The sequence below is a fragment of the Vidua chalybeata genome, chromosome 3 (assembly GCF_026979565.1).
Source record: "Vidua chalybeata isolate OUT-0048 chromosome 3, bVidCha1 merged haplotype, whole genome shotgun sequence".
Classification (NCBI taxonomy): domain Eukaryota; kingdom Metazoa; phylum Chordata; class Aves; order Passeriformes; family Viduidae; genus Vidua; species Vidua chalybeata.
In genome coordinates this window covers 88,421,067-88,437,273 of record NC_071532.1, presented here as the reverse complement: position 1 = coordinate 88,437,273, position 16,207 = coordinate 88,421,067, and the positions used below count along the sequence as shown (strand labels likewise).

The window sequence follows — 16,207 nt, the reverse complement described above, 5'->3', positions numbered from 1 at the left end:
GATCTTTGAGCAAATTATTTTCCATCCTAATATGCATGCTGAATATCAAATTTGATAACAAATTTTATGGGGCATCTAGTTATATTTACAGATACTAATCTGCAAATATGGCAAGTGATATAAGGAAGGTAGCTGTCAGTAATGACATGATGCCCATTGCTCAGTGACTGGAGTGGCTAGGGAATGTCATTTCTTGCAGCTCTCTTTTGAAAGTATATTCTGTTATATCAAACTGATAATTATGGGGCAGACATGGCCCATGCTTTCCTGCTCTGTCTGTTGAAAATTTTCCTTCAAAGGAGAGCATACACGTGCTAAATGGTCCTTTTGAGGTACATCCTCATTCCATATCTAAAGATCTTGTATGCGTTTATGTGATCAGAACTTGTTGAAAAAAGCTTTTATTATCTGGATCTTTTCCTATCTGGAATTTCCTATCTGGAATATGAGAATCTGGTATTAGGCTATATAAACAGTTGCAAATTTATAGCTTTTAGATGTCTGTACCTATACCTATCCCTTGTTATTTATACTATAATTTATAACTTTTGTATCTTCTAGTGAAGGCTATCTAGTACAGTACGTGTGTCTTTACTAACATTTGTTAGACAAATTAATCTGCATTACCCTGATACTCATGTGAATGTACCACATAAAATCAAAAGATAAGTTCCTTGCTACTGTACACTTTTCTATACCAAGTGAACTGTCTCCCAAGCCTCCTTGGTTGTGGCTTTGGACTATTGGTTTTGTCCCACTTATCAGTACTCAGAGTTTTGTTTCTTAGAAGAGAAAGTTGTCTAAGAAAGCCTCAGTGTCACCAGGATACCCGGTACCACTTTTAGCACATTCAGCATGATACAATGGATGTGCCAGTTCATTACAGCAGACACTGGAGCATAAACCCTCAGAACTGCCCACTTGCCAGGTCGGAAGTGCTCTGCTGATGACATCACCTGCATCCTACAGCCCTGCCTAAAAAGAGAAGTCCCTAAAAAATGATGTCTTTAGTGATCAAGTTAAAGCTTGGAGAGTTGACTTGCAGTTTCTTTTAAATCAAAAATTCACACTGCTACTGAAGCCTAGACTTACACATTCCAAGATCCAAATGACAATTTTAGGGCTGCCTTTGCCTCAGCTTCTTGGCCTCAGTGTGAATCAGTTCATTGCTTAAATGCGATACATTTCTTGATCTCTTTCTCCCTTGCCAAAGCCATGGCCCATTCACCTCACATGTAAATTATAAATGTGTTGCAGATTTTAGAAAGCTCAGAGAGCTAAATAGAGGCAAAGTAAGTGAGATAGTCCTGATGTGGGCCATACAGTTAAAAAGTTGGAGAGAATCCTTGCTGTCAAGTGTGACCAGCAGTAGGTCATCTCAATAGTGTAATGGTGTTGCTTCAGTATTACTGTTTCATGGTAACTTTGGCAGTTTCTGTTGATATTTAGCACAACTGTGGTGGAATGTGTAGAATATGGCGAGCTTATCTATGAATAATTTTTTTGTTTTGTGTTTGTTTCATCTCAGTGGGAACTGTCACGCATAGTACAAGGGAAATGGACTTGCTCCTGCAGCATCATTTACTGCTGAGCAAGTTCATATCAGGGCTCAATTAGACCTTCAAAATTATATACAAAAATCACCAAAAATTTTGGTGATTTTTCGAATCGCTTAATTTGAGCCTGACCTTTTACAGGTTGTTGCCATAATGCCCTTTGAATAGATTGCAGTTAGAATAGATGGTAATAGTAGTTTTGCATGTTTTTAAGCTGTTTCTCTAAAATAGTTTAAAATAGTTTAAAACTTCAAAATAGTTTAAAACTAAACAATTAGAATGATCCTGCAAACATCTACATGCATGATATGTGCTGTCTGTAATTTATTTTGTTAAATTAATTTTAATTGAACCACTTCAATTTGGACCGTTAGAATAAATAGGAAGGAACAGATCCCTCTGCCTTCTTGTTTCTGCAGATTTCAAACGTGTCTAATTTTACCTTGTTGCTTTTTCTAGCAAATCAGGTTGCTCCTCGTTTTTTTTTTTTTTTTGGTTTTTTTTTTTTTTTTTTTTTTGGTTTTTTTTTTTTTTTTTTTGGTTTTTTTTTTTTCCTTTATGCACATCCTAGAGTAATGGTATTAGGAAAGAATGAGGCTGACTATGGAGTTTACTCCCCAGTGTACAAGAAGGCTGTTCTGCAGGATGCATTTTCTGTAATGAAATGACCCAATTCATGACTTCTTCCCACTGAGGATGACCACACAGCCTGTCAGATATTGGCCCTGCTAAAATCCTGTTTCCTTGATCAATGATAAGAATAGCTGAATCACAAGGATGAGAGAGCTCTCTCAGTGATGTGTGTAAATGCACATGTGCCAACTGGTGCCACATAGCTGTGTTATTCTCCGCCATCTGCCACTGCAAAAAGAGAATCAAACAGGATTACAAGAAAGCAGTGAGAAAATATCCAACCTGTCCCAAGGCTGTGTTGTGTTATTATGTAGCTGTTGTTTCTATTTACTGCAAGAGCTGCTTCTCAGCATAAAGTAATGAGTTAGGTACTAAAAGTAATTTCTGTGGGCATTAAGGCAAGTGATGTGAAAAGTACAGCTCAAGATTTTAGTATACAGAGCTGTTAGAGACGGGTGTTAATTTTCTAGGAAACTAAGCAGTACATCCTGAAGCACTCGTGATTTGCTTTACCCTTGGGAAAAAAAAATTAATCTAACTTAATTGCTTGCTCAAATATTCTTTGTTAGGAAGACGAAATGTGCTTTAATTCATCTTTTGAAAAGGAGGAAATATTCCAAAGCTTCTGGGTAGAAGAACAGGTGGCTACAGGATCCCAGATTCCATCTTCAGTTTAACAGGTTCATGCAGAGATTGGAAATTAAAATGCAGACATCTTTGTATTTGATCTTTGCTGTTTCTCAGGAGTAGCCAGATCATTTGCAGCTCCAACAGGAGCAGCAGCAGGACTTGGCCAGCAGCTGCTGGTGCCCTGTGAAGGGGTGGGGAGCTGTTCCCTGGCCCTTCTGAGTGTGAGCACACAGCCAGAGAATTCTTTCTAATGTCGAGTTGGTAAGCCCGACTCTGTTGCTAGAAAAAGTGGTGTTCATTTGCTGTTCAACCAAGCAGTTCTTTTATCTCCTGAGCAAAAAGGTTGACTAGATAGGAAGGAGTATTCCCACCTGCTTGATCCTGCCTGTGGCTATGCTGAAAACTAAATGCTATTTTCTCTCTTTTCTTCCCCTTCTTGCTTTTTAAAAAGTCTTTTAAAGTAAAGTCACTTTGTCAAATGCACAGTATGGATTAATTAGTCAATGTTTGTTCAGAGCTTTGGATGTCTTAAGCCTTTTTAGGGATGAGTGCTGAATTTTAGTCTTCTTGTATTGACTTGATTATGAACAGCATCTTAATGGAGAATTCTCTTTTTTATTGTTTGATTCAGGTGCAATTTTATTCTCAAAGTTTGTGTATATTTTTATACACATTTATCATGTATATTTGCATATTATGTTACCGAGTTTTAACTAACTATATTTTCAAAATCATTGGAAAAAATACATTTATGTTTTTAGTTTGTTTTTGTCATCTTTAGGCCAGTCAAGAGATTTCATAGGTATATGAATATTCTGAAGTACTATTTAGACATCCACAGGCCCAATAGAGAACTACTTTTATCAGTAGAAATGAGAATATTCTTAGAGTAGTAGTGTTAGCAGTGGTATGTTTGAATGATTTTTCTCAGTACATTACATTGTCTTCTATTAGTAAAATACCAGAGTCGGAGTAAAAAATGAATTTAAAATGGTTTTTGAGAAGAAAACTTAAATTCTTATAGGAATTGTCTATTATTTAGATGGAGAATTTGAGATTAATGCTATAATTTTGAATTGAGCAAGAGCAGAGTTGTTCCTTTTATGTATTGTCATAGCTCTTTTTTGAGGCAAAGAGAGACTGAAGAAATGTAATTCTAAATATGATGCTTCATTATTTTATCATATTTGTGGTTTTTAGAACTTGAAGTATGTTATTTGAACAAATGTTCCTTGATGTCTTATAGTAACTAATACAATTTAATGAAATCTGTATATTAAGTAATCTGATTCCTCTACAGATTTTATGTGACCTATTACCACGTAAAAAATGACATGAACTCATGTAATTGAATGGTTTCCACAGGACTTATCTAAAATGATATATTGATAGCTGTGTTCTCAGCTGTAAAGAAAATTGTTAGATTACATCAATATACTTTAGAAGATTTCATTTTATTAGAGGAGTTGGTAGTCTATTGGTAGACATAAGAGAAAATCCTTTTTATACAAGCAAAGTATACATCATTTTAGAATCTGAAAAATTGAACTTCAGTGCTGAAGCAAAGCTAGGTGTAGCATTATACTTTGGGAGAACAAGAACCTGAGTAAAGAAATCTCTATTTGTTTTTTCCCCTGATCAGGCAATCAATTGATGGACATTTTAAATTACCATGTTTTCTCCATTTACAAATACTGTGGGGTCCAAAATTTTGATCCTTATATCAGCTTATCTTTAAAGCCATTACAGAGTCAGCTGAAAAGACCTTAAATCAGTGCAGTTAGGCACTTCTCTTGAGTTGTGTCTGTAAAGCACATTTATGTACAAATGTGAGTTTGTGTAATATAAAACTCAAAGCTAGCAGCAAGCAACTAGGTTTTTATTTGCCTCAGTTTGAGTATGTTTGGAAAATTTATTTTGTTATTCAGTATTTCTATTTGCAGAGAAGATAGAATTACTGACCAATCTGTAAGAATTTATTCTTCTGTTTTTACTCAGTTTGACAAAGGATATGCTTACAGCATTCGCCACAGCTATGGGAAAGAAGGGAAGAGGACTGATTATACCCCATACAGCTGCATGAAGATTATCATGTCCAATCCACCAAGTCAAGGGGATTATCATGGTGAGTTCCTTAAGGGGAAAAACCCCAAGCATTTACAAACAACAGAATCTCTTGGCTAGATAAGTTATTCCCTCCTGTAGTCTCTTAAATTGTGTATTTGATTTCCAGACCATAGTGGTCTTAAACTATTCTCTTTAGATCAGACTTGATACCTGCTGTTTTTACATACGTTGTGACATACAGCTCAAGGAGACTTTAAATGTGCAGATGCTTTAAGAAATGACCAATTAGAGGTGTTCTGAGATATGAATTCAGTCATACAGGAAGTCTGAAGTTTGCTAGGGTATTTTCCTACAACTGTATGACTAAACATGGAAAACCTACACTTGCTTCACTGTTGTTATGCTGATACTCAGTCATTCATTCCGTTGTGTCTCAAAACTCACTCTAGGACAAAAAAAATCCACTTAGCTGGTGGAACTTTCTAAGTTACTTATAAGGTGATATTTTTACAGCTGACTGTGCTTTTAATGACCAGTTGACTCTCATTACTTTTATTTTCTTGGGTTTTTTCTACAGCTATTAAATGTACCAACACTGTCATTGTTAGTAAGGAACTAACTTAAACTCTTTTCCTGTCAGTGAATAAGAATTGTGGCCTGTTTATGGTGGGATATTTTATGTGACTCTTGAGCCTGTGGTGCCCTGATAACTCTGCAGTAAAGTAATTATTTAGAGGAAAAAGAAGGCAATTGTACATATGGGTAATTAACTTTCCTATTAATAAGCTGTTAGACAATTAGGAACAGCTTAGCTGGTCTCTTGAGTGCCTTACTGCACTAACTCCTGAGTAAACAGCCTTGTTTGTGAGCTTGCTTATTTGTTACTGTCAGGGTGCCCATTCCGCCACAGTGATCCCGAGCTACTGAAGCAAAAGCTGCAGTCATACAAGATCCCTCCCAGTGGAATAGCTCAGGTAAGGCATATTTTGCTTGACACTTTCATTAATAAGGCACTGCTTTTCAATTCTACTTTCTATTTGTGTAGGAATGCCGCATGCAATTTGTCACTGTGTATTGTGAAATATTTCTTCTTATATAAGTTTTATACCAGAATTTTGGCTTTCTGGCTGCAATGCTCCTACTGATGTGATGATTATTGTCACCACTTTTTATTGTTTAATATTGTGAGGAGGTTTATTCCAATAGTGGATACAATCCAGAATTTTTTTATACTTTGTTTTACTGCACTGTGATTAGAAAAGAAATTTAAATGAATCTGGCTGTGTTTTAGAGAATTAATTTTTATTCTTATTTTATTCAGTGACTGGTGGATGACTAATGTGTAGTCAGTACACAAATGTAATTCTTTTCTGTAATAAACTTCTAAAACCCATACATTCCTCATTATCTGTTGTGCTAACTTCCTCTGAACAACAAAAGCACATAAAACACCTAATGGAATCAAGCAGAAAATTTTATCAGCTTTTAAATAATGTAAACTTAAATTTATCTAAAATCTATCTTATATAGTAAAAACAATGTAGGAATTGGAACTTTGAGATGTGTCCTGAAGAACTGTGTCTCCCACTGCATTCTCTAGCAAGAGCTTAAGGCAGTAAGAGGATGTCATCATTTTCATTGAAAGAAGAGATACTGGTGAGATTTAAGCTGAGACCAAACAGTTCTGTGTATTAACTGGCTGGAACCTGCTTTAGGTCCATAGGAAAAATCTGCTTTCAGTTGTTGTCTTTAGTTCATGTGGAATGTCACCATTGTTTGTCAGGCATCAACAGACTGTAGTACCAGATGGAAAAGAATGTGAAAGTTCCACTTAAAGCAGTCTGCCTTGGAAGGACTAATTAAGATAAAAATTAAAAGAAAATAGTTTTAAAGAGTTTATTGTTCACTATAGTAATTATTGACAAATTCTTGAAATACTCATACGTTTTTGTAGGAGTGTTTTTTCCTTTTTCTTTTTTTTTTTTCCCTGTTTTCTTCTGGTTCATATCAGTAAGCATCTATGTATCTGACAGGCCCTAGAGTTATTTTCCTTTGTCTGTTTTTCCTTATATATATATATATCTACATATATCAAGAATTGATGCTGGTCTGGGATTTTTTATCCTCCTAATCATTGGAAAGATTGGTGAGGATTTACTGGCTTAGATGCCTTGCTGTATGTGTGGGTAGTATTTTGTAGAGGTTATTTCTTCAGTGAATTTGCACAGTAAGACAGCATCTTCATATTTACTGTAGTTCCTTATTTAATGTGAATTGTGATTTTATTTTTGTGTGTGTGTGTTTAGGGTTTTTTGGGGTTTTTTTGTAAAATAGAATTTGGATTCACTAGCAGTCTTATATTTTCTTAGCAAAGGTGACTAAGAAAAACTGTCTCCATCAACATCTTCTTTGCCCAGAAATGGATGTTGTCCTGTCTATGACTTTTGTGGTGTTTAAGTGCATTTAGGGTAAAGGGCTCTTCAGTGTCCACTCCTAGTGTTAAATCAAAGAAACCCCAAAATGATACACCCTCCATGCAAAACCTAATAAAAATAAAACAAAATAATGTAAAATAAAATGTTGGCTGCTGCTGGCTTCTGAGAAATCAGTCTTTTACGTTAAACAGTCTTTGAGATATCCAGTAGGAGAAGAGGAAGAAAAATGCTTGCCATCAGTCTCCAAGTTGTCATTATTGCTGCCTCTCCTTTGCTCCATTTTCATGGTCCATTAATGTTTGTGTGACTAAGAACAGGTCGGGATCCTTCAGTCCAGACAGGGCTTTTAGGAGTCTTCTCTGATCTTGATGATGGTTGCTGAGTATCAGAAATGTTTTTTTTTTTTCCTTTAGCTCTGTGAATAGATGTTAGGGGTGGATAGTTTACCAGTCTTTCAATGTAACTAGACTGGCATTCACTCAAACCATACCCTTTGACTCTTAGATTTCCTGTTAACTCCAGGTCCAACAAGAGCTCCCTTATGAACTGATAGATAGCTATTTTTAATGAATGGTTCAGAGCTTGACCTTTCAGCTATGTATTTCAATAAATGGTATGTTTTTTCTGGGGCTCAGGACCTCTTATGCTCGTTTCTTGCTCTGTTCCAAAATTCTGGCAATGATACATAATTTTTCAAACATCTCTTTTGAATTTAGCTATGCACTGATGAATTGGTCTCCCACTGGGATTTTCATCTTTTGGTTAGAGTACCCATGTCTTCCCTCCAAACCCACAAACAAGGCCCTTCCTTGTCTTTGAAGCTTGTTACTCATGGCTATTATGTAACCCACAGTGGGGGTTGGTGTCTAGCCCTGATGGCTGTGGTTTTACCCCAGATGCTCAGTTTTTTAGTGTTGTTCTCAGCCTTCTGTTTCTGGGGCTGGCCATACTCTTGACATGCACCCTTTCCTTTAAGGTTCATAAGAGTTTCTGAGTTTTTCCAATACAGATAAAGCATTTGATTGCTGCTTGGTAGGAACAAACCCCATCCTAAAGGGTTTTTTCACAAGATTGGGTGTGAAAAGGGAAAGATGATGTGATGATGGTAAAGAGCAAATGCTGCCAGACCTCACGTGACTTCAACAGTCAGTCTGAGCATTAGACTGCTTTCATTACATTCATTTTGTAGTACTGTCAGTAATGAAAAAAGGGATCAAAGCATTTGAATATGTGAATCTGCTTGCTATGAAGTATTTGGATCCAACCTGTTGTTCCAGTCTAGATTTTCTGAGGCTGTATCTTGTCTAGGATTGTATCTCTGAAGTAATTGTCCAAAGTAATACAGCAGATGACTTACAGGTCTTCCCTAGTTATCATAAGCAGAGAGGTAATCCTGATGTTTATTCCAATAACTGAACTACTTAATTTGTATTAATTTCACGTTTTCCTTAGGTTAGCCTATATTTGTCATAGTAGCTTTCATTTTTTTAAATGCTTCTTGGAGAAAGAAGCATTAGCTGAGCATCTGATGTGTGGATGTGTAAGTGCATAGCATTTGAATTTATAGTGTATAATTTTTTATTTCTCTCTCTGATATACTGCTAACTAGGTAAAATCCTAGTGAAATCAGGTTTGATAACAGCTAATCAATTTGAAGAATATAAAGATTAATGTATATGTTAAGATATGTTTTTACATATGGGGCATTGAACAAGTGCATGTAGTGACAGGACAAGGGGGAATGACTTCAAACTGAAAGAGAGGGAGGTTTAGATTAGATATAAGGAAGAAGTTCTGTACTGTGAGAGTGGTGAGTCACTAGAACAGGTTGTCCAGAGAAGTTGTAGATGTCCTATCCCTGGAAGTGTTCAAGACCAAGTTGGATGGGACATTGAGCAATCTGGTCTACTGAAAGGTGTCTCCATCCATGGCAGGTGGGTCTGACCTAGATGATCTTTAAGGTCCTTCCAACTCAAACCATTTTATGATTCTGTCATAAATACATCTGTTGTGATGCTGTACTAAATGCACTGTAATGTGTTGCCTGCACATCTTACATATAGAGAGATAGAAATTATAGGCTTTGAATTAGTTATTTCAAAGTATCTATTATTTGTTTCAGAAAGTTTTCTTGGAGAAATTACCTTTTTCCCAGATCATGTCAATAACAATAGCAAAACCAAAAAGTAGTAAAAATGTCTGGTTCTACAAACAGGAGAAACAGACAGTCTAGACTAGTTCTTTTTGCTTTTCTATTAGGAATAAAAGCATTTTAGGGAAAAATACTTCTGTCGATGAACAGCAGATAACTTCAGAAGAAGGCTTGTTCTTTCTAGTAGAATTCTTCTCTTAATTTAAAAATGTTTTTTCCCTATAACTGGGTTAAATTAAAGGTTTTGATTAAGCCACTCACTGAACTTTGTGTCATATTCTTCAACAGATTTAGTGTTTTGGTGGGTTGGAGATTCTTCACAGAGATGGAAATAAATAAGCCAGTCTGTGCTTAGGCCTCTGATAGGGCTGTATGTTTCTATGAATGACAAAAAATCCCGTCAAAACACCAAACAAAAAACTGCCAAACCTGCAGAAAAACCCACCACAAGAACACCACAGTGAAAAAACCCATCTCTCCCTGTTGATCTAATATTTAAAAAGTTTTATGTTATTGCTGTCCGTAAAAATATTTTCCCTTGCAGCTAAAGTAAGTTTCCAGGAAAAGTCAGAAATTAATCACACATAACTGAGTCTATGGTAGAAAGGTTTTCATGATAAGTTAATTCTGCAATGTAAAAAAAACTCAAACCCAAACTCAATTTGAGTAAGTTGAAAATAACAGTGGATAATTATAGAGCCCCAACTGTCCTGCTATGCAACATCTTTACTTTGAGTGCTGAGGATCTGTAAAAGCAGGTGGCTGCATACATCTGCCAAACATCATCTCAGCCTCATTAGCAGTCAGTAGAGCAGCATCAGAAAAGCAAGTTGCAGATGGCAGTGAAGAAAAAGGCACATAAGGACTAACAGGAAAAGTCCTTGAGTGTGTACCTTTGCTTACAAAATAAAGCAATGGCTTATTGTACGTAGAGGCAAAAGATTGCTGCTGGGAATTAAGCTTTGAGTGGAGGTCTGTTTCTGGGAAATACTAGGGAAAAACAGCTGCAAGCTTGCTTTCATTATGGACAGAAATGTAGAAAAGATAATATTTATTAGGGATTGTAAATCTGTTTTGTTTTAATAGAGGATTGTTCGTTTCTCTCACACAGAGGACTTCTTTCTAGCTGGGCTTTGTTCTATTGCAGTGTTTAACCTTTTTTGTTTCCTCTTAGCAACTTCTTCCCTCATAAAACAAGTTAATCTACTAAAGATATTCTTCTTCAAATATGTTAAATGTGCCCCTTATTCCCCCTCCCTTTCACATGTGCAGAAGGGGAACCTGGTCCCCCATGGTGTGGCCAGTTGAAATTTACATGTATACCAACTTGTTTTTTCTCTTAGGGTTTATACTAAGAATTTGTATGTATCTGAGTTTGTTTCCTCGATTAAGAGTTAAAATGTATTTACAACTAAATTTAGAAAACTATTTATTTATATCATTCTATTACATATAATCTTGATTAAATAAAGAAGAATTTTGAGAAAATCGTAAGTATTTATGAACTAGATTGAATTAGCTGACTTATTTCAACTGGAAAATTCAGGTTATATATACATTATATAATATTGTGAATTTTTTTTTAACTAACCAACAGACAAATAGGTCTTCTGATAATTACTCCATATTAGGTGAAAATATTTTTTAAGAAAGTATGTACATATAACATGGTTAGCATTTTCTTTAAAATAGAGATGGCTCTTTTGTACGGCATAGATTATATTGTAAGGAACAAACAAGCAAAGGTAAGGCAATATGAAATTGAAATGTTTAGAATAGATGAGGTTTTTGAATCCTTAACTACTAATTTTTCCAGTCAGTTTCAAGGAGAGAGGAGAAAAAATGGAAATATATGTATGTATACAGATAGTGGCAGATTTCAGACTTCATTGCCTAGCTGGCCTTGGCCTTTGTGTTTTACAGAAGGTTTAACAGGAGGAGGCAAGAGGGATAGAAATGTAATCAGCTGGGCTATTACAGAGAAATAATGGGGCTAAGTACTTTCCTGGCAGTGTGTTGCTGTTTTTATCCATTCAGCAAATGTAATTTATTTATATGTCTGTCAATAAATACAAGGCACCATCCGATAATGAGTACAGCAGGGATTTAAGCTGTATATTGTTGTGTTTGACACAAAGGTCAACCTTGGGAAATGGCTTGAAATTAACATTTCTTGAAAACTATTTTTCCTTCCACTGAGGCTATCTCTTAATTCCAGCAATTTTCTCTGTTTGATAAGCAGAGAGAGCATACATTTTGATTATATAAAGGAGGGAGGAGGTAATGAAACTTTAAAATATTTCAACCAGCATTGCATTCCGGTGATAAGAATGGGACTTCATGCAGCACAGAAGAGATTACCTGAAATAGAATTGGAAAGCAAATTGTATTTACAAAAGATGGCATGATTTTCCTAATACATGTTCAAAACAGCCTATTCACTCACATCTTCTGCTGAGCTTGACTAGAAATAGCTTCATTTCAAAAAGGACAAATCTGATTGAAGGTAAAAGCATTCCCCTCTCACAGATACTTGTCTAAAGGATTTGCATTAAATTTTCTTGATGGGAGCACAGTAGTATTTTGCTGCGCATCTGCATGAACTGGTAATGTGGAAAATAAAAATACAAATCATGTCCTTGATTGCTTCATGCTTCAACCACTTGAATTCCTAGATTTATGTCAGCAATTATAGAAGAGATGTTGCAATATGATAGTTTGACAATAACTGTCACAATGATATTACCAAACTATAGATTCAACTTATTCTTGAAGTTAAGAGTATTGAAATTACATTTTAAGGGTTGGGCGTACCTTCCTGTGGTTTTATCTTGTTTTTAACATAGCCGGGGCATTTTAAAATGTTGTCAGTTATTTGCAGGACTCACAGGTTTCGTGTGCTGCAAATGTCCATGAGCTGTTGTAGAAGGCTGAAGGAATACCTTTTTGTTGAAAGCATCAGGAAGTTGAATGTGTGCTGCTTGTGAGTCTGTCTCGTTGCTCTCCCCGTGCAGGTCCTGGAGCTGGTGAAGGGCATGCATTACCAGCTGGCCTGTCAGAAGTACTTCGAGCTCACGCATGATGTGAGTAGCTCCTACTCTTTGTTCAGCTGTTATCACCTCCTTTGTCTTGAGGAAGGCCTTGGAAATCATGAATGAAGCCCAGAGACTATTTTCAGTTTGCCCATCCATCATTAGCTGTTTTGCCTTGTTAGTTATCTTTTCAGTAATTTCAAATATTAATTCGTAATTTTCTGCATTTATATACTGACATTATTAATACCCTCAATATTACAAGTTGTTGCAAAATATTATGCTGTCTTCCTGAAAAGGTCAATATTGTTGAATCTAACCTATTTCAAGTCATTTAGCTTTTTCAATATCCTGCTTTTAATCAAATTTGTAGGCTTTAATACAATGAGCAAGTTTGATGAGTTTAGATACACCTAAAAAAATAAAGGGAAAGTATCTAAAACCTCTTAATTTAATCTCCCAGCATTTTCATGGTACCTTTTGTTAATTTTTATTTGGTATTTTTTCACATTTGTAGTCATGTGTGATTATTTTTTAAATCAAGATGAACATATGAACATTTTCAAATCTTTCCCATTTGCTTAATTGGAAGCAAAGTTATCTTAAAATTTTCTCCAAAAATTTTTAAGATAACAAATGGCCACACTTCATCTCCTGTGTGATTTCTTGATTCAAAGAACCAGCTTTTGCACTGCTTCAAGATTCCTTGTCATCAAAAAAACTCCCTCTCTTCACAAACCAAAAAATGGAAGCATCTCTTTCTAACTGCAGACTATGGAACAGCCTTACTAAGGATATGGATGAGGATTAGATGACTCACCCAGAGGCATTTACCACTGACTTTTTGTTCTTACCAGTTTTCACAATTGACTTAAGTGGAACTGTTTATATATTTCCAGCAGTCATGTATGAATGTATAGCAAAGGTGTACCCTGAGCCTGTGTTCAGTGTTGTTTTGGCAGCTGTATTTTGAGAGGAACACTTTGTCTTATGGTCTTAGAAAATGTGAGAACAGGTCTAATAATCTGGAAGGAAATTCAAAATAATATACAATTTTAAATTTAGGTAACACTTGCTCTGTGTAAGCTCATGTCAGTAGAAATAATATTTTCTCAAGATGACTACAGACCCCAAGGTCAACATTCATCAAAAGATAAATCACTACTATGCATTTTAGGAAAGCTGTCTTTCTTCTGTAGGAATTCCAGAAAAGCATTATTTTTTATCAATTTTTTTGTAATATAAACATCTTTTCTGCTTGCACTCACAATCATCTTTCTGCTTTGCTCCTGATATTATTTCAGTGAGAGAAAGCAAAACACACAGACACTGTAGTTTGAATGGCACATGCTTATGATGACAATTTTATTACAGAATTTAACTGCTCAAGTTGTTACCAGCCTGCTTGGACTGATTTTTCTAGTCTACAATTATGTGCTTTATTAATTTTTTTTTTTTTCTATGCAGAGGTAAAAGATGTGTCTTTGAAGCAGGTGACCTTTACTTGCAATCAAACCTTTGCTTTCCTGTATATCACTAGCAGAGTTCTTCATTGAAGGAAATTTCAGAAGAATCAATTAGCATAACTGATTGCTTCTTTGAGTAGGGGAACAATCTTAAATAAAATTTTCATGGAAGTAGTGGACTTGCTCACATGCAGAATTCTAAATTATGTAAAAATTTTACCAATTTTATTGGGAAGAGCTGTTGGTGTTGCCTGCACTTCTTAAAAGTTATGGTGTGTATGTGGGTAAGATTGACTATGAATGACTTTGTAACAGAGACTTGTTAAAGATACACGTAGCCTATTTAACTCTTCACTAAGTGCACCAAGGGAAAGCTGTAGCAGCATGATTGCTCCACGTGTTTTTTCTCTAATATCAGCTGTGCCATTATCAGCTGCCGTTTTAAAAGTTCTTGGTTAAAGCCCAAAGATGTTATAGCTTCAAAATGATTATTTCAGGATTTTCAAAACAATATTTGCTATAGCAGGAATATTAAACTGGAGTTTGTATGAGAGTCAGTATGTGCAACATGTGCTGAATCCAAAAAAAGTCTTGTGTTAGTATCACCTACTTAGATGGATTATACAGTTGTGTCTGAAGTGCCAGGTCTTTTTGCTTGGTTAAAAGCTTAAAGTTTTAAAGCTTTTGCATGTTAAAAGCTTAAAGTTTTGACTGCACAGAAAATACATTTTTATATGGGTATGGTGGATTCCAGATAGATTTAACAGTGCATTGGCAAAGCTGTTAGAGAAATCTACTTTCTCTATTTCTCGTAGTAAGTCTCAGCTAACTTACAACTAAGTTAATGATGAGGCTTTTAAAATTAATGTGCTTTGATCTGTATTACTTAAAAACTTTGTATAACTTGCATAAAAGTTGTATGAGCAGTCTAATGTAAAAAACTACTTCCATTTTTGTGTTCAAATATCTTGTGAATTTCCAGCCAGAGTAGAATATTTTTATACAAAGAAATGCTTACTGTACCCTGTTGAAAATTACAGAGAACAGAATTCTTTCTATATCACTATATCACAAATGAAGATGATAAAAAAATCTTCCTCCTTTTCTTTTAAGGTTCTCACAAAAACCTGATGGTTTGAATGGATGGAATCCTTTTAATTAAGAGTTGTCTAAACTTCATCTGATAGAGTTTTATTTAAGTAGCATTCAAGTTTGAAAAGGAAAAAATGGTACATGGAATCATACAACAATTTCAACTAGCTACCTGTAAATAACTTTTAAAAACCCACAAATTAAAACTTACAAATACCATCAATCATCTCTGAAAATATGGTTGTAGGCTCCATTCATACAATAAGCTGTTTCTACAGCTTTTTCCAGACTGCTGGGGAGAGAAGAGTTTAGAATAAAATTAGGAGTTACACAGTGACTCTTAAACTGGTCTGAAGAGAACTGAGATTTTAAGGTTAAAAAAACTAGAGCTCATTAAGAGGTTCTAAAAGGAAAGCCAGTTTTTCACTATATCACTTCTTCTTAACCTTTTTTCATGTAACGAAGTAATTTAGTTCCCATGTAATGAAAATTGGAGCATGGATGAAAGTTGGCTGGATGAAACTCATCCAAATAAGACTAAAATCAAATTCAGTGATGACTTTGGGTTAGGATTTTTTTTTTTTTTTTTTTTTTTTGTTATGCGTTTGAATGCCAAATTAGAGTGCTAGGACTGTTACTTTTAAGATTTTTCAAGCAAGGTCACTGACTGCACTTGCCAAATCAAAATCTCAATTAGATTTTGTTATCCATGTCACCATTTTGTAATGCAGCTAAGCTCGGCAGTGGTAATGCATTTAATCAGGGATCCATTTAGAGCACACACTGATCCTCTGCTTTATGATTATTCACAAGCAGCTGAAATTTAAATTGATGGGGTTTGGCATATTAAATTAGCCACAGTATGTCCTTAGGAGATTCAGTGTGTGTGCAGAGTTGCTTATTATGCCTGAATTGGCCACTCCCTTCAGGGAAGAAAGGAATGTAGTGGGAGCAGAAATTTACAGGTAATTTACTCTTACTCTTCCGTGGTGTGTTGTACCCCATGTTTGGTAAGACTTCCAATGTATTTTAAGAGCAGTGTTTTTTTAAAAATGCTTCTAGAATTCACATGAACTGACAGGCAGGTGAAAGGTGCAGGTTGCCTTTTAAAGCATCTTTTAAAGTAAGCATTTCCAACTTCTGA

The 16,207-nt window shown here is 35.3% G+C and overlaps 1 protein-coding gene across 1 annotated transcript in view; it reads left to right on the top strand.

Moving 5' to 3' along the window:
• PRIM2 (DNA primase subunit 2) overlaps positions 1 to 16,207 on the top strand; it is an 89,344-nt gene that overhangs the window by 71,698 nt on the left and 1,439 nt on the right. Inside the window, exons 10-12 of the mRNA XM_053938383.1 lie at positions 4,818 to 4,944; positions 5,778 to 5,860; positions 12,488 to 12,556. Of these exons, the coding sequence (XP_053794358.1) occupies positions 4,818 to 4,944; positions 5,778 to 5,860; positions 12,488 to 12,556 (279 nt within the window). The remainder of the gene's footprint in view (positions 1 to 4,817; positions 4,945 to 5,777; positions 5,861 to 12,487; positions 12,557 to 16,207) is intronic.